This window comes from Chelonia mydas, chromosome 26 (genome assembly GCF_015237465.2).
Source record: "Chelonia mydas isolate rCheMyd1 chromosome 26, rCheMyd1.pri.v2, whole genome shotgun sequence".
In the NCBI taxonomy this organism is placed as follows: Eukaryota; Metazoa; Chordata; order Testudines; family Cheloniidae; genus Chelonia; species Chelonia mydas.
In genome coordinates, this window is record NC_057859.1 from 10,023,527 (window position 1) to 10,041,879 (window position 18,353).

An 18,353-nucleotide genomic window follows, 5' to 3' on the forward strand; every position below is an offset into this window, starting at 1 on the left:
ACAGGGAAGAAAGGTAAGCAGCAGGATACGGACCCTGGACTTCAGGAAAACAGACTTCGACTCCCTCAGGGAACGGATGGGTAGGATCCCCTGGGGGACTAACATGAAGGGGAAAGGAGTCCAGGAGAGCTGGCTGTATTTCAAGGAATCCCTGTTGAGGTTACAGGGACAAACCATCCCCATGAGTTGAAAGAATAGTAAATATGGCAGGCGACCAGCTTGGCTTAACGGTGAAATCCTAGCGGATCTTAAACATAAAAAAGAAGCTTACAGGAAGTGGAAGGTTGGACATATGACCAGGGAAGAGTATAAAAATATTGCTCGGGCATGTAGGAAAGATATCAGGAGGGCCAAATCGCACCTGGAGCTGCAGCTAGCAAGAGATGTCAAGAGTAACAAGAAGGGTTTCTTCAGGTATGTTGGCAACAAGAAGACTGGAGTACAGTCATGGATGGTTATAAACTGTTCAGGAAGGACAGGCAGGGCAGAAAAGGTGGGGGAGTAGCACTGTATGTAAGGGAGCAGTATGACTGCTCAGAGCTCCGGTACGAAACTGTGGAAAAACCTGAGTGTCTCTGGATTAAGTTTAGAAGTGTGAGCAACAAGAGTGATGTAGTGGTGGGAGTCTGCTATAGACCACCGGACCAGGGGGATGAGGTGGATGAGGCTTTCTTCCGGCAACTCACGGAAGCTACTAGATCGCATGCCCTGATTCTCATGGGTGACTTTAATTTTCCTGATATCTGCTGGGAGAGCAATACAGCGGTGCATAGACAATCCAGGAAGTTTTTGGAAAGCGTAGGGGACAATTTCCTGGCGCAAGTGCTAGGGGAGCCAACTAGGGGGGGCGCTTTTCTTGACCTGCTGCTCACAAACCGGGTAGAATTAGTGGGGGAAGCAAAAGTGGATGGGAATCTGGGAGGCAGTGACCATGAGTTGGTCGAGTTCAGGATCCTGACGCAGGGAAGAAAGGTAAGCAGCAGGATACGGACCCTGGACTTCAGGAAAGCAGACTTCGACTCCCTCAGGGAACAGATGGCCAGGATCCCCTGGGGGACTAACATGAAGGGGAAGGGAATCCAGGAGAGCTGGCTGTATTTCAAGGAATCCCTGTTGAGGTTACAGGGACAAACCATCCCGATGAGTCGAAAGAATAGTAAATATGGCAGGCGACCAGCTTGGCTTAATGGTGAAATCCTAGCGGATCTTAAACATAAAAAAGAAGCTTACAAGAAGTGGAAGGTTGGACATATGACCAGGGAAGAGTATAAAAATATTGCTCGGGCATGTAGGAAAGATATCAGGAGGGCCAAATCGCACCTGGAGCTGCAGCTAGCAAGAGATGTCAAGAGTAACAAGAAGGGTTTCTTCAGGTATGTTGGCAACAAGAAGAAAGCCAAGGAAAGTGTGGGCCCCTTACTGAATGAGGGTGGCAACCTAGTGACAGAGGATGTGGAAAAAGCTAATGTACTCAATGCTTTTTTTGCCTCTGTTTTCACTAACAAGGTCAGCTCCCAGACTGCTGCGCTGGGCATCACAAAATGGAGAGGAGATGGCCAGCCCTCTGTGGAGATAGAGGTGGTTAGGGACTATTTAGAAAAGCTGGACGTGCACAAGTCCATGGGGCCGGACGAGTTGCATCCGAGAGTGCTGAAGGAATTGGCGGCTGTGATTGCAGAGCCCTTGGCCATTATCTTTGAAAACTCGTGGCGAACGGGGGAAGTCCCGGATGACTGGAAAAAGGCTAATGTAGTGCCAATCTTTAAAAAAGGGAAGAAGGAGGATCCTGGGAACTACAGGCCAGTCAGCCTCACCTCAGTCCCCGGAAAAATCATGGAGCAGGTCCTCAAAGAATCAATCCTGAAGCACTTACATGAGAGGAAAGTGATCAGGAACAGTCAGCATGGATTCACCAAGGGAAGGTCATGCCTGACTAATCTAATCGCCTTCTATGATGAGATTACTGGTTCTGTGGATGAAGGGAAAGCAGTGGATGTATTGTTTCTTGACTTTAGCAAAGCTTTTGACACGGTCTCCCACAGTATTCTTGTCAGCAAGTTAAAGAAGTATGGGCTGGATGAATGCACTATAAGGTGGGTAGAAAGTTGGCTAGATTGTCGGGCTCAACGGGTAGTGATCAATGGCTCCATGTCTAGTTGGCAGCCGGTGTCAAGTGGAGTGCCCCAGGGGTCGGTCCTCGGGCCGGTTTTGTTCAATATCTTCATAAATGATCTGGAGGATGGTGTGGATTGCACTCTCAGCAAATTTGCGGATGATACTAAACTAGGAGGAGTGGTAGACACACTGGAGGGCAGGGATAGGATACAGAGGGACCTAGACAAATTGGAGGATTGGGCCAAAAGAAATCTGATGAGGTTCAATAAGGATAAGTGCAGGGTCCTGCACTTAGGACGGAAGAATCCAATGCACCGCTACAGACTAGGGACCGAATGGCTAGGCAGCAGTTCTGCGGAAAAGGACCTAGGGGTTACAGTGGACGAGAAGCTGGATATGAGTCAGCAGTGTGCCCTTGTTGCCAAGAAGGCCAATGGCATTTTGGGATGTATAAGTAGGGGCATAGCGAGCAGATCGAGGGACGTGATCGTTCCCCTCTATTCGACATTGGTGAGGCCTCATCTGGAGTACTGTGTCCAGTTTTGGGCCCCACACTACAAGAAGGATGTGGATAAGTTGGAGAGAGTCCAGCGAAGGGCAACAAAAATGATTAGGGGTCTGGAACACATGACTTATGAGGAGAGGCTGAGGGAACTGGGATTGTTTAGTCTGCAGAAGAGAAGAATGAGGGGGGATTTGATAGCTGCTTTCAACTACCTGAGAAGTGGTTCCAGAGAGGATGGTTCTAGACTATTCTCAGTGGTAGAAGAGGACAGGACAAGGAGTAATGGTCTCAAGTTGCAGTGGGGGAGGTTTAGGTTGGATATTAGGAAAAACTTTTTCACTAGGAGGGTGGTGAAACACTGGAATGCGTTACCTAGGGAGGTGGTAGAATCTCCTTCCTTAGAAGTTTTTAAGGTCAGGCTTGACAAAGCCCTGGCTGGGATGATTTAATTGGGGATTGGTCCTGCTTTGAGCGGGGGGTTGGACTGGATGGCCTCCTGAGGTCCCTTCCAACCCTGATATTCTATGATTCTGTGAATAGTATTAATACATATATTTCACAATGATATATGTGGTATTATGGATGTTCTCTGAGGTGGTGTTTGAAAGTCTGTATTTGAACGAATTATAAAACAGGTCTGCCCCGGTCTTGAACACAAAAGGAGCCTGGTCATCAGGCAGAGACAATGAAGACATGTTTACGTGCAAGGTAAACACAGCCATCATGAGAGCAAGTGGGGAAAGAGGACCACTTAACCATCTTCAGGGGGGAATGGAGATGGCACCCCCAGGAAACCTCTGCCTCTTGAAGCCAAGTCAATGAACTTAGAGTGGTGCATTGCAAAGTTTTCCTGGATATTAAGGGAACCTCTAAGTTATCCTCACTTGAGAGGCTAAAGAGGTCAGAGCTCTCGAGATCCCAGAAAGATGGGGTTGAAGTCTCTGGAGGTTGATTTTTGGCGAGAATCCTGCTTAAGCAGATCGTAACTGGCTGAAATTAAAATTTTAGTCTTAGAAGCATATTCCTACTTTTGTTTGTTTGTAACGCTTTCTAAACTCTATCCCTTCCCTTTGGTATCACTTAAAGTATGTTTAATGAACTTGTTTTACTTTTTACTGTGAACTAATCCAGTGCTTTGATTAAAATGTTTAATGTTTAAGTGTTTCTTGACTCCAGTAAGGTGGTAAAGCTGCTGATGTAGTTTCTTTCAAAGGAGTGGCAAACATCACTTCTCTAAGGTGACACAACCCCTCACTGGTCTGAATTGCACCCCCAGAACTCGGTACCTGGTCAGGCTGCTTCATTTCTGGTTTTTCCTTAGTCTCTTTGCCAAGTCTTATTTTGTAAACTCTTCATGGGGGATGTAAACAACTTACGACTTGATACACTTAAGGCCTGGTTTTCAACCGATACTGAGCATCTGCAGCTCCCATAATTGTGGGTGCTCAGCACTTCTCGAAATCAGGACTCAACAACAATTGCAACTGAACTGAGCTTATGCTGCAGTGGATGCAATGGACCAGGTGAAATGCAATTGTAATATTTGGACACCAGGGGAAGCCAACCCAGGATTCTGCTTCTTAATCAATGTAGATTGTTCAAAAGGAAGACTTAGCACTTCCAACATGTTTTACGGCCTGGGTTAATTCTTGGCTTCCATAAATAGAAATCTGGGCCCTGAGCCACTGGCAGCAGAAAGTCTGCTCCGGAAAGTCACATGGCAAAGGGGTACTGTGGTGCAAGGTGTCACGGAGGGACCCAAGAGCCAGCCAGCACATCCCACAATGTGGGACCCAGGCTTTCCAGGCCTGTGCTTGAGTGTTTACACTGCATTGTAAACTTGGGTTTACAAGCGCAGGACCAGGGTCTCACAGCCGCACTAACATGTCCATACTGTGCCATGCAGACCCTCTGACTCGGGTCTGCAACTTGAGCTGCATCCACACTGCAACATGACAGGGCTCGGACCAGAGTCACAGCAAGACTCAGGCTCTGATCTCCCCCCGCCTCCCAACAGCTGGGTCCTAACCCAGGTCCTGATTGCTTGATGACCCGAGTCAGACTGATGTGTGTGTTGAAGGAAAGAGGGCTTGGGCTCACACCTGAAGTCAGAGCCTGGGCTTAGTGGGCAATGTAGACATACCCATGAGACTAGTTGTGGAAGAGCAGGGGTAGGCTGCCCAAGAGAGACAAGCAGCGCATCTCCCAGGGGTAGTATTCCACAAGTAGGATTCACCAGAACTTACAGCTGCCCTTCCCTGGTGGAGTGTCCCAGAGATGACAATGGTGTCATCACCATCTGGCCTCTCCGGGGGCAACCCATATGCCCCACAGGGCATCCTCAGCTTGCTTTGGGTTCTGGACCAAAGTCGGCAACGCCTAATCTATGTAATTGTGCAGTTGCATGCATGCTCCCTGCCTGCGTGAGTTTTGTCTCCAATCACAGTGTGAGCTCCGTGGTGCAGGGAATCATGCTTTATTGTGAGTATTTGCTTAACTCATTGGGCCCTGGTTGAAGCCTGTGGGCGATACTGCCATAAAAATAAATTGCATTTGGAATCTATTGCCTGCTACCTCTGATAGAGAGTTACCTTGTCAACACAGACCTGGGCTTGCTTAATAAATGATACCAGTTAGCCCGTCTCCAGTGCTTTTCATCAGTTGGTCTCAGAGGACTTTACAAAAGGAGGTCAGTAGCAATATCAGAGCTGGGTGAGAAACTGGTCCTGTCCCCAGGAAAATTTGAGATTGGAAAAACAACTGTTCCACATCTGGATGTAGCCAAGATCTTTCAAAACTTTTCATGAAAACCAGAGAGAGACCCACCCCAGAATAATCCACTGATGAGGCATTCACTTGGCATGTGAGAGACCCAGGTTCAAGTCTGTGCTCTGCCCAGTTCCCAGCTATGGGAGTGAAGCACCTAAATACCTTTAAAAAAGGGGAGGACTTGTGGCACCTTAGAGACTAACAAATTTATTTGAGCGTAAGCTTTCGTGGGCTACAGCCTACTTCATCAGATGCATAGAATGGAACATAGAATAAGAAGATTATATATATATATACATACACATACACACACACCTTATAAGATAACATAGAGTAAGAATATCTATCTTATAAGGTGTGTGTGTGTGTGTGTAAAATCTTCTTATTCTATGCATCTGATGAAGTAGGCTGTAGCCCACGAAAGCTTACGCTCAAATAAATTTGTTAGTCTCTAAGGTGCCACAAGTACTCCTGTTCTTTTTGTGGATACAGACTAACACGGCTGCTACTCTGAAACCTAAATACCTTTGAAACTTGAGCCCCAAGTGACTTGCCCAAGATCCCACAGGACGTGGGGAGGGATAGCTCAGTGGTTTGAGCATTGGCCTGCTAAACTCAGGGTTGTGAGTTCATTTAGGGATCTGGGGCAAAAATTGGGGATTGGTCCTGCTTTGAGCAGGGGGTTGGACTAGATGACCTCCTGAGGTCCCTTCCAACCCTGATATTCTATGATTCTATGATCTATAGTGAAGCAGGGAACTGGACGAGACTCAAGTCCCAGGCTACTGCCTAAACCACTACACCATCCTTCCTCTCTATTACCTGCAGCAAAGGAAACTGAAAATGCTGAAGGAATCAACCGGTCGGCAAGAGTATGATTCTGCACGGTCCTGAGCACTGTCAACTCCCATTGCCTTCAGCAGGAGCAGAGGGTGCTCAACAAGTCAGAGCATTTGTCAATGAAAACCTGATCCAATCTCCATTGAGGTCAATGGAAAGAGTCTACTGCGTTCAGTGAGCTCTGGATCAGATGATCAAATTGGTGAAATTCCCTGGGCCTGTCTCTCGTAGGAGGTCAGACGAGATGATCATAATGGTCCCTTCTGGCTTTAAAAAAAAAAAAAAAATTCTAAAATATAGTCAAACAATTTTATTTAAAATAATTTTGATGTTGGGCTTGATTCGCTACTGTCTGACACCAGGTAGCTCCATTGAAGTCAGTCGAGAATTGGGATCATCAAGCCTATGTATATTTGTTCTGTGAAAGCTTCCAAGTCGAAAGGCCAGGGCCGGCTCTACCGTTTTTGCCGCCCCAAGCAGTGAAAAAACCTGTCGCCGCCAAATCGCCGCCGCGGCCGGGAGGAGAGAAAGAGAAGCTGCCGCCGAATTGCCACCGTCGCGGAAACTATGCCGCCCCTTTCTGACTGCCGCCCCACGCACCTGCTCGGAACGCTGGGGCCTGGAGCCGGCCCTGCTAAAGGCAGAGGGCTGGGGGAGAGGACCGATATTTCTTTTGGCAGCTTTAGGCGTTCTGTCAGAACGGTTCATCTTTAAATCCATACCAGACACTGGCCGCTATGAAGATTGCTGCCCACTTGAGTAGTACAGGACAGGGCTAAAAGGAAAAATTAATAAAAATGCTTTTTTTCAAAAAAGCACTTACTGTAATTTGGTAATTATTGAAATTGCCGATCACATCCCGCATAAATGTGTTCTTGGCTCGGGGTTATGTTTAATTATTTCAGAATGACTAATGATGAATGGATTGGATCCACTGGAAATGAAACCTCTCAAGCTTTAAAAATAAAAATAGACAAACAACATTAGGGTGGAGAGAAAGTCACAAGAGCAAGAAACTTCTTACACAAAGGCAGCGACATCATCTGTAACTCAGCTGCTGGGTGTGACTATGGATAGAAAGAGGAGCTGTGTTCAGTGCAGGGCAAATCTTTTATAGCTCTTCCTCAGACAAAATTCCCTTCACAGGAGAGTCCTAGGAAATATGACAATTATATTCTTTCTGTGGGATTTTTTTTTTTTTAACACTTTAGCAAAGAGACAGTTCTCACGGCCTCATGTCTCCATTACAGCAACATCTTCTCTTTGGCCTTGACCACCATTCAGGGTGTAAAAAGAAAAGGAGGACTTGGGGCACCTTAGAGACTAACCAGTTTATTTGAGCCTAAGCTTTCGTGAGCTACAGCTCGCTTCATTGTCTGCCTTCATGCGGTAGCTGCAAAGGTCGTTTTCCTCGCCGATCACTGTTTCCAGACCATTCTCTGTAGACTCCCCTGTCTCCACAGCATCACACCCCAAATACTTGTCCTCCCATTAAAAGCCCTTCACAAGCTGTCCCCACGAGACCCATCATCATTCTCAACACTGCATACGAAGAAATGATGTTTCATTCTCCCCAAACTGATGTTTTCAGAACTGCCAGTGAACCAAAAAAAAAAAAAATCTGCTCTTTGACCAGCTCCTCTAAGGGCTACAGGGTAGGGACATTCGTAATTTTCAGTGCAATTCCCACGGATATCTAAAGCATCATCTTGCGTTTAGCGAAGGACAGAATTCAACGCTTTGAAATCCGATGCAATGATCAGAAGTATTGTAATTTTACACTGGAGTTTTCCTTTACTAGGAAATCCATTACAGCTCGGGTTAGCAGTTTAAATTACAAGAAAGGCAGAAAGCCACGTCTGTTTTTGAGAATTTGACGCTTAACTAGTTACACTAGCTGTTTGGGCTAGCAGTTGATTTATAAAGAGATGCTTTTACCTCTCTCTGTGTTTTATACTCAGCTCTTAGAAGCTGGCAGGGATCTGGAAGTTTGGCTGGTACTAACCAGCTTACTGGGAACTGGGGAGGTGCTCCAATGCTTAGAGCAGTCTACTGGGAACCGGGACTCCTGGGTGCTATTCCTGGCCTGGTAATTGATTTCCTGTGTGATCTCAGGCCCAAACTGAGATGTGCCTGCTAATTTTCAGAGCAGAGCATGAGACACCTAAATCCTGAATTTAAGAGGCACTGGACACCCGCACCACCAAAATTAAGTCACTGGGAGGTCCAAATACTCTGTGCATGTGAAACTCATGTCTTGGATTAGGCACCTGGAAGTTAAGGGGCACATTTGAAAATATGGGGCTCAACCTCCATGTGCCTGAGTCTCCCCATCTTTAGAGGGATGTAACAATGCTCATAGAGGTGTGGGGAGATTTAAGTGTTACTAGTATGTTCTCCAGTTCTCCATGTTCTCCTACATGTGCATAGTGTTGGGGAAAGAAGCTACGGATATTACGAATTGTCAGGAACACCGTAAAACCACACATTCAAGATTATGGCCAGTGGACTTCATTTCTGGCACACTCTGCATTTTCTGAGTTCTTTGATTATTTGCATTCTCACAATTCTTTACTTGATTATATCTTCTATAACACCAAGCAGCATCCAGGAGACAGAGAACCCCTGTTTCAAACCCAAAGAACTTGCTTTGAGCCTGCCATTTGCTTGACTTCGAGGAATCTTTATTACTAGAAAAGCTGTATGAACCTAGAGCTTCCATGCCCAACCAGAAGAGAAGAAGTTCTTGAACTGCCTCCTGTTGGATACATGATCACATAAGTCTTTTCTGTCCTGAAAATCTGATTCCTAAACGTCTTGCACTTACCATGTAAAGTGGTGCCATCTCTAACCATCTAGAATTCGGTTTCTGAATGAAAGATTTAGTTTATTGTAGAGATAGGTCCCAACTAATTCCTGGATCCAACCACCCCCAATTTGTCAAAGGCAGGTGAAAAGTTTGAATCATGCCGATGGCCTAACTACGTAGAAATGGACCAAACCAGAACCCAAGATCAAAATATCCCCTTTCCCACCTACCTCCCAAACAGAAGTGTTGAGATTCTTGACACAATCTGTGTTTACTGTGTGTGTGCTTACTGGAGATGGACCACAAATCAGAAGACAGATCTGAATGCTTCTCAGAATTTAGGGCTTTTCAGGAGCCAGGCCCCAAATTTTACAACTCAGATCTGCATGGAATCATAGGACTGGAAGGGACCACGAGTGGCCATCCAGGCCCCTGCACTCATGGCATCTATCGATCGATCTTAAGGTTTTATACGGCACCCATCATCACAGTAGCTGAGCCTCTTTTTAGGCACGATCTGAACTCGGATACTCAACCCAACTGCCCTGGAAGTTTGGCCAAGTTCAGATGCAGATCCAGGTCTAGATATTATTTGTATTGCAAGAGCACCTATAGGCCCTAATAATGGATCACTGTGCTGGGCGCTGTACAAAAAGTCTGTCCTTGTCCCTACAGAGCTTACAGTTCAAATACAAACTGCACAGCTCAGTTCATCTCTAACATGTACAGGAAAATGGAATATTTAACAAGAGGCAATTCAAACCTTGAAGGGGGAGGAGGGGAGGGGAACAGATGATGCTCTCAGACACTCAGAGAGAAATAATTTGCCATATTTGGAAATGAACATACCCCACCTACTGCTATATAGATTGAGAGAGTCAGCTTGGCAGCTGCTATCGAGACCTGCACTTCCCCCAAAAAACAACCTGCAACTCTCTAGCAGAAAGGTGAGTGATTACCAACATCCGGCACAGATTTTTATCACTTATTTTCATTTGTGTTTGCATAGGATTTTGCCATTTACATTTGTTGCTTAAAAACCTCTCACTCCGTCCTGTATTGTGAAGTGCAGAGCTATGTAACCATCATTTGTTTTCAGTTACTCCTAAGTGACCTGGATAAAAGGGACTGCTGATGGATCTGCAGTAATTCACGACCCAAAGACTGATCTCGAAGCAAAAGGAATTGCATTGATGTAACAAGGACCAGAATTCACTTCAAGCTATCTTATCTGGATGATTATTAGACATGCTGTCAGATAAGTTACCTGATATCTGCACGGTGAGATCCTAAAAGAACTGTCTGTTTCTTCCAGCCCAAGCAACGTTTATTGCTCTGGGATATGAAAGCTATCATAGATAATGTTTTTAATGGGTATAGTTGCATGTTGGACCCTAAATGACCTTTCCATTGAGTTTCCAAACCTTGTATCTATAGATGCTTTTCCTGGAAAGGAAGAGAGTTCTATTCATCTGCTAGTTTAGATAGAAGCAAATCTAGAAGTATGTAGTACCATATTGACGGGGAAAACCACAAAGCACCTACCAAAAAAAAAAAATGTATCTGGTGGGTTTCGTTGCTGAATGTAGCCTCACGGGGGAAAAAAAAATATATCACATTCACAAGCTTGCTTATGCTTGTGATTTCTTCTTTGGGTTGAATGGTCTGTTTATGAATGAGCTAAATCCTTCTGTTCTAACCCGATCCTCACTCTCCTAGTATTCCCACCGACTCTCAGTCAGAGTTGTGCCAGAGTAAACGCTGCATGATTTGGCTCTACAGAAATACACCGGCAGCACTGCATTCCCCCCTCGATAATGCCACCTTGCCTGTCTCAGGATCCCAAAGTGGCTTACCATCATCCACTGCCACCACACCCCTGCAAGACAAGAAACAAACATGGAGAAACTAAGGCTCAGGGAGGTTAAATGATGTACCCACGGTCAGAGAAAACCAATGGGAGAGCTGGGGAACAGAACCCAATTCCTCTGCTTGAACCAGAAGTCAGGAAAAATAGGAAATGGTATAGAAGCATCCACCCATTCCATCTTCTGTGAGTTCAAGCTAACCTACAGGATACATATACACGATACTCTATCTGTCCTGGTATTTAAAATGCGCCCATCACCCTGATATCTACACGGTCGTCTCTTGTTGATCTTTCCATTCTAGCCTGCCACTCTGGTGAGCAAGATTGGTTGGCAAAAAAAAAAAACAACCCCACCCAAACGTAGACATTTGAGCCAAATACATGGTTGTGGGTACATAGCTAGGAGGGAGATAGGAGAGGGAGAAAGAGTGCGTAATTGCACACATTTTACTTCCTTTTTCTCTTTTATGTGGAGCCTTCGGAGACAACGCTAAGCAGTACATCTGAGTACCCTTAGCTGGGTCCACAGAATTGATTCAATGAGGAACTTGATTTGACAGCCTTTTTTAAAAAAATGTTACCCACAGATTTCTGCGATGAGTAAAACATCCACACACTCTTTCCACAGGAAGAAGCTGTAACGTACTGTGGAACAATTTGTCAGGGCTGCAAGCTACAAACCTTGCTCTATGAGCCTAGCTGGCAAGCGTCTACTTGTTACTTTCCACTGAAAGTGAAGCCTTACAAAAAGCCTTACAACATCCTGTGATCATAAAACAGCCTTCTTATTAGCACAGAATGAGTTGGGACCTGACGCAAAGCCCACCCAAGTCAATGGAAGGTCTCCCATTGGATCAGGTCCTACATGCTCAGGAAACTCTATTTCCACACCGTGAGCATGAACAGTTTCAAAACTTATTATGATGGATCCAATGGATTGATTTTTAAGCAGATTCCCCCCACCACCATTGATATCAATGGGGGGGGGGGGGGGGAGTTCTGCTTGATATCCAGTGGCACAATATGGGTTGTGGCTATTAGTTATTTCTTACCCCAAAGCAATTCCCAAAACACTGTGGGTTCCGAAGTAAACAGGGTGAGGTGGAGAACAGCAAAGGGTCATTAAAAACTAATATGCACCTGATCTAAAGCCCATTGAAGTCAGTGGGACCAATGTATTCCTGGAGAGCCCTGTTCAATATTCTTAGTTCTCCTTTTGCAGCATACAAAGAACGCTCTTATGGCAGCCTAGTTCGTTAGGCGTTAATTCCAAAATACTTAGAAGTTAGAAAAGCCCTGAACTCCCTCCTTAAATCTCAATGGGGAAAAGCATCTAAATCGCCGAGGTCATTTTGAAAATAGCAACCATTGACTTTAACCTATGCCTCAGTTTCCCCATATGTAAAATGGAAATATCGCTCTGGCTACTTACACGAAGGTACCTTTGCCCTGCAGCTGAACTAGTGCTTTGAAAGGACAGGTCAGTCTACTGCACCGTGCAACTGCCGCTCTATCTTTCGTGCTTAAATGGCCCCCACTACTTTCATTTCTGGGCAGGTCACAACTCCCCTGTGGGGCAGGGCAGCGTGACTATCCCCATTTTACAGGGCCCAAAGATGGAAAGTGATTTAATCAACTCGGAAATCTGTGGCAGAGCAGGGGAATTGAACTCGGGTCTCGAGTTCCAGGCTGGTGCTGTAACCATTCAACCATCTTTCCTCCAGCCAAAAGGAAGTATCTGGCTGCTCTCACACAGCCTCTGGGTAATACTGGAGGCTTGTGATGCTTCATTATAAAGTCCTTTGAGACTTCTGGTGGAAGAGCACTATCTACGTATGATTATTTGTCACCTAAATGTTGGCAGCTTCCCCTGGTTGTTTTTCCCCATTCTTACCCTGGCAGTCAAACGGCTTGCCCAAACTGCATAATGTCATGGAGTTGACATGCTGGAGAATTTGGATCCAGAGTTGTTCCCCCTCCTCTTCCAAAAACGGTTGGGGAGCATTTGGGACAAGGGGGTTGGTTTTGTCAATTATAAAGTTAGGAACCTTTGCAAAATTCAGGGCTGGATGCAGGCGAGGATTCTGATCCCCTCCAAAGTTTACAGGGTGTTGGGATTGAGGCCATATGTGTAGGAAATAGATTAGGGTGTTAAGAATGACTATTAATCCAAGGAGGACATCGTGGAAGTGGAGAGGGTTCAGGAAGAGCCGTGAGAATTATGAAAGGATTGGAAAACATGCCTTATAGTGACCGACTCAAGGAGCTCAAAATATTTAGCTTAAGAGAAAGTTAAGGGACGTCTCCATCACAGGCTATAAGTACCTGCATGGGCTCTTCAATCTAGCAGACAAAGAGCATAAGAAGATCCAATGGCTGGAAGTAGAAGCTGGACAAACTCAAACTGGAAATCTTTTAAAACAGTGAGATTCAACGGTAAATCATCAAGTTGCCAACCGCTCTGGTGGATTCGCCATCAGTTGCCATTCTCTGAGTCAAGCCCGGATGCTTTACTGAAGATATACCATAGTTCAAACAGGCGTTATTTTAGGGCTGTTCTGTGGCCTGTGTTCAGCAGGAGATCAGATTAGATCATCACAATGGTCCCTTCTGGCTTTATAATCCAAATCTCTTCCCCTTTCAGATCCTCCAGAATGGGAAGGACCCGGACGGTGACCTGCTGGATGGCTATGCTTTTGCTGGTGCTCTGTAGCGATATCATCCTTTGCAGGAGGGGCTCAACAAGTAAGAAAGCAAACCAGAATAAAAGTCCTCCCCCCGTTAATAAGCCCAGCCCGCCATCCAAAAAAGAGCCTGTGAAGATTCCAGGCACACTCTGTTACACCGGCCAGTTGCTCGACATCAAACTAGAGCCCGAAGATGCCAGATATTACACCGACAACTTCAAAAAGTTCCCCGATTGCGTTTATTACCCTCGGTGCTTCCAGTCTCTAGAGGCGAACGCAACCAAGGACGCGTTGGTTAGCGACTGCTTTAACGTTACGGTGAGTCTGACTGAAAACAAACTGGGCCTATCCGAAGGAAGGAATGCCACCAGTGCGTATGCCAGGGTCATGTGGCGAGTGATAAGCCACTTGTGTGCAATGGATTTCTGCTGCCAACCATGCAGCCTCGCTCTGTCCATCCACGGTTCCTTTGGTCGGGTAGCAATGCTTTGCCTCGTGAGTTTTATTTCTCTTACCGTGCAATGAACTTGCATTGATTTACTGGCAACGAGGGCGTGCCTGTCAGTAACTATTTACCTTTTATGATTTGTGTACGTTAAGCTTCCATAATTCTTTTGTTATTTTAACCAAAATCCTTTGTGCGTATAAACTCAAGTGGCATTTATCTATTCTATCAAACTCATGTGCTTTGTTTTACACTGAGCTAATGTGTGTCCAAATAAAAGGAACATGCTAATCCTTTAACTCCTTTAACCTAGTCCGAGAAGGATTCTGGATTCTATAGTAATAGACATTCTTATTAATATGTGTTATAATTAACAAGACCAGGTAATATACAGGGTGCGTATGATCCAGTTATGTTCTGTGATTAATATTTGTTATTGCAGACTTTTCCTGTGATGAAATAAATGACCCACTGAGAGATGTTGTTAACTCATTAAGAGCTACCGGTTGCCACAGCTGTCAGTAATAATGTCTGGATTATAAATCCCCTTTAGTTTATCAATCAGGTCAAGTGCGATAACCATAAAAGAAATCCCATACGTAATGAGGTAAAAATGAGATACTGAAAACAACACAGAGTGAAATAACTGTGAGAAAGTAACTTTTCCCTCCCCACAACGATTTCTTAGTCTCACATCCTATAAAAGAAAAGAGTTTTGGGGGGCTAAATTGGGAATGAATACTGCCAGCATTCCACTAAGTACGGAAGATGGGACTAAACTACCTTTTCTTCATCATGCAGAGGGGTGATAAAGTATGTTTTCTTTCTGTATCCTGGATATTGCTGTATTAATCTTTGATTAAATCATTCCATTTGAGCCGGTTATTCCAATATTTTGCATTGTTATTAAATTCCAACACGCAACAGTATTCAAGTGAAGGAAGCCATGAGGTAGTTGCAGACACAGTCTTCTCCTTTTCAGTTTGCGTAACGCCAACAGACCCCGGTCGTCGGCGGGCAGGATCGAACCGGGGACCTCTGGAGCTTAGTGAATGAGCCTCTACTGCATGAGCTAAGAGCCAACTGACTGTCAGCTAAGGCTGAAGAGCAGACTCATTTTCTCTCTCTTTAAGTGGTCTCGGTGTCACTAGATGGGACACACCACCACACCCAGGAGGGTTACATTGGCACAGTTGAATGATCAAGCTATTCGGTAGACAGTGGTCTGTGTGCCCTAGCACTCCCCCATTTCTTGGCTTTGCCCTTCCTAATCAGCATATTTGAGACTCATGGGAAACTCAGTTGTGGTAATGATATTAAATACTTGGGAGCAGCAAAGCGTATTTGGAAGGGCATTATGCACTATAAGAAAGGCAGAGTATAAGGAAACCTACTGAGCAACCAAACTTCCTCCCACACATTGAGTCTCAACCGACACGTGCGAGGGAGTGGATGGGGTGGTAAATGTTACACCAAATCCAGTGATCCTGCTTTACAGAGGTTCTTAGAAGTTAAAAAGAAAGGCTGGTCTTTTGGATTAACTATAACAAAGGCTAAGATTTTGTCATGGTTATTTGTAGTAAAAGTCATGGACGCGCAGGTCATGGGCAACAAAAATAAATTGACGGAAGCCATGACCTGTCTGTGACTTTTGCTGCTGTGGCAAAAGCCTGCGGCAGCTGGAAACTTCTGAGGGGCCCCCTCCACCCACGGAGGCTGGGAGCTGCAGGGTGATCATATTTCCCAAAGAGACAATAGGACACCCCCAGCCGCTCGCCCGAGGTGTCTCCCTGTCCTCGCATGAGGCTGTCGCCTGTCGCGGGAACCTTGCAGGGGGCCCCCCTGTCTCCTGTCGCTGCTGTTGCCCGTCGGTGGAACCCTGCCATGGCCCCCTGGCTCCAGCATCCTGCAGCCCCTGGGGCTGAAGCAGAGAATGTCACAGAGCTCTCTGGAAGTGGCAGATTCCATGGCCTCCGTGACATAAACGTAGCCTTAACTATAACTTAGAGACTGTAAGCTATTCAGGACAGGGACTGTCTCCCACTGTCTGTAAGCCTGTAACACAATGGGGCCTCTTTCTCAACAGTTTATCAAGCAATTGTGTCCTATTCCAATAGTCCTTATGAAGGATATAATCATCTCACTCCCTCCAATATGGAGGAATTCACGTTCTGCATGGTCATAATGTCACCCTGCTCATGCATATTTGAAAGTGGAGCTGCTTAGAAATGGATAGATCATCACGCACTTGGCTGCAGAGTCAGTAAATGCTTTTGTGGTAGGGAGTCTATTTCTTTGAGTGTAAATGATTCTAAATGAATGTTTAATGGAAAGATAATGAGTGGGGCACATTCGTTTATGCTTAGTTGGAAATGAAGGATTAATGTGCCCATTTAGAGGGCTATGCGCTTCTCACATTAATGAGGTTACATCACAGCTGACTCTGGCATATTACAAGGGAGGAGAGGATGCTGTCAGCTAATTACATTTCGCCACATCGCATCACTCCAACGGACTGTGATCTGCGGCAGAAACAACTCTGACCCTGGAATCAGCGGCACCCAAACTGTCTCTGCAATTGCATCATTATTATCCAAATTAAGAGCAGAGTGAGATCTTGGACCAGATCCTCAGCTGGTGTAAATCAGCAAAGCTGCATTGCTGATTTAGGTAATTGGGGGGGGGGGGCAGAAAACCCACAGTTTTCTACCAAACATTTTTAAAAATAAGAACAACAGGTGAGTGACTATTCAACTAAAAACAAAAATTGGCCCCAAAAAAAAAAATGCATTGGGTATTTTGTATTACAACCCCCCTCCAAATTAAAAAAAAAAAACCCTAAGTAACACTGCACGCAAAACAGATTTAATTTTCATTGCAGTTTTTCATGGGGTCAAAAATCCCCCCGTCGCTCTTTCAAAAGCTCCATACGTAACAAAACTTGACACATGAACCCCATTGCAGAAGAAATAGTCCGAGACCATAAAAAAAAAAAAAAAAAAAGAAGAGCTAAAATTCAGGCTGCAAGAGCAACCCCTAAGCAAAACCGGAGAGTACAAAGCGTCCCTCCAGCTAGAACATAGCCTTAGTCATTCAATTACAGAAAGAACACTGGCTTAAAGCGTACAGCATTAGCCTCTCCCACTGGACACACTCCTCTGGCCTGACGTTCCCTCTCAAAAAGGCACAGGCAGCTTGATTTAACTTGGAGACCATCACTGAACTGCGTTGCTACGTGCTGCCGTGAGGGGTAAGGCTTAAGACTGTGTTAGCGGGGAAGTTGCCAATCAGCACTGCACCCCAAGCAGAAGGCTCACACTCATTAAATCCTGCTGGACTTGGTTTTCTGGGCAGTAGAAAGCTTTTTCTGAAGTAACCAAAATTCACAGCAGGACCATAGTGTTAGAAGCCGGATGGTCAAGTGGCTAGGCCATTAGCCTGGGACCTGGAAGGCCTAGGCGCCGTTCTGTGGTCTGTCATAGACCTGGGTAAATCAGTCTCTCTGTGCCTCGGCTCCCCATCTGTAAAATGGGAACAATAACCCGGCCCTACCTCACAAGGGTGCGGTGAGAATAAATACAAAAAAAGATTACGAGGTGCTCAGATAATGGGGGCCATGCAAGTACCATAGATTGGTGGGTGAGGAGCAGTGCACGGAGAGCACGTTAGATGATAGCAGATTTCGCTTCTCCCATTGCCTCCGAGGCTGCATGTATTGATGGACCACAATCCTCCATGAGGCTGGGGATTAAAACAGCAAGCCAAGACATCTGAACTCCGGATATGTTTGTAGATTCCTATATTATATCTGACTCTGTGCAGCAACGCAATTGCTTAGACTGTAAGCTCCTTGGGGCAGGGACTGCTTTCTGTTCTGTGTTTGCGTATCACCTAGCTCGGTGGGGCCTTGGTCTATTGTTTCGTTTCCTCGGTGTTACAGCAAGAATGGTAATAAATAGGAAGGAACATAAAGCCATCGCTGTGGTACCTATATCTATGAGCTGCATTAATGCAAGAACTATGCTTTCGTAGATTGACAAATCAAGCCCTACATATCTTATTGATTTTTTACACTAAGGCCACTTTACACCCACTTTACATTTCCAGAGAAGCATATGGGTAAATTATACCTACTTTAAAAGGTCCCTTTACACGGCCAGATCAGTATAAAGTGGCCTGAATGTAAATGAGAAAGAATCAGGTCCATGACAGATAAGAAAAACCCCAACATAGCTCCCCCAGCATGAGGAAAATGAAGATGATAATGCTCAGAGCAGAGCCAATAAGCAACAGTTATCCCCTTTGTTCCCCAA

The 18,353-nt window shown here is 45.4% G+C and overlaps 2 protein-coding genes across 3 annotated transcripts in view; one reads left to right on the forward strand and one right to left on the reverse strand.

Moving 5' to 3' along the window:
* The first annotated feature begins 9,816 nt into the window (after nucleotides 1-9,816).
* On the forward strand, nucleotides 9,817-17,061 carry PRND (prion like protein doppel). 2 transcript variants are annotated; one of them, XM_037886430.2, is made up of 2 exons: nucleotides 9,817-9,985; nucleotides 13,553-17,061. In XM_037886430.2, exon 2 carries the CDS (start codon nucleotides 13,563-13,565, stop codon nucleotides 14,118-14,120), a length of 558 nt encoding a protein of 185 aa, XP_037742358.1. In that variant the 5' UTR covers nucleotides 9,817-9,985; nucleotides 13,553-13,562; the 3' UTR covers nucleotides 14,121-17,061. The 2 variants fall into 2 exon arrangements, with proteins under 2 accessions (XP_037742358.1, XP_037742359.1); XM_037886431.2 differs by lacking the exon at nucleotides 9,817-9,985 and adding an exon at nucleotides 10,182-10,319 and having other exon boundaries at nucleotides 13,553-14,860.
* The window catches only part of RASSF2 (Ras association domain family member 2), a 77,250-nt gene continuing 69,180 nt past the window's right edge, over nucleotides 10,284-18,353 (reverse strand). The window contains exon 10 of the mRNA XM_043536180.1: nucleotides 10,284-11,469. Coding sequence (XP_043392115.1) covers nucleotides 11,422-11,469 — 48 coding nt within the window. The 3' untranslated portion in view covers nucleotides 10,284-11,421. The remainder of the gene's footprint in view (nucleotides 11,470-18,353) is intronic.

Coding starts and splice junctions, on each gene's coding strand:
- PRND (XM_037886430.2), top strand. CDS start 13,563: ATGGGAAGGACCCGGACGGTGACCTGCTGGATGGCTATGCTTTTGCTG.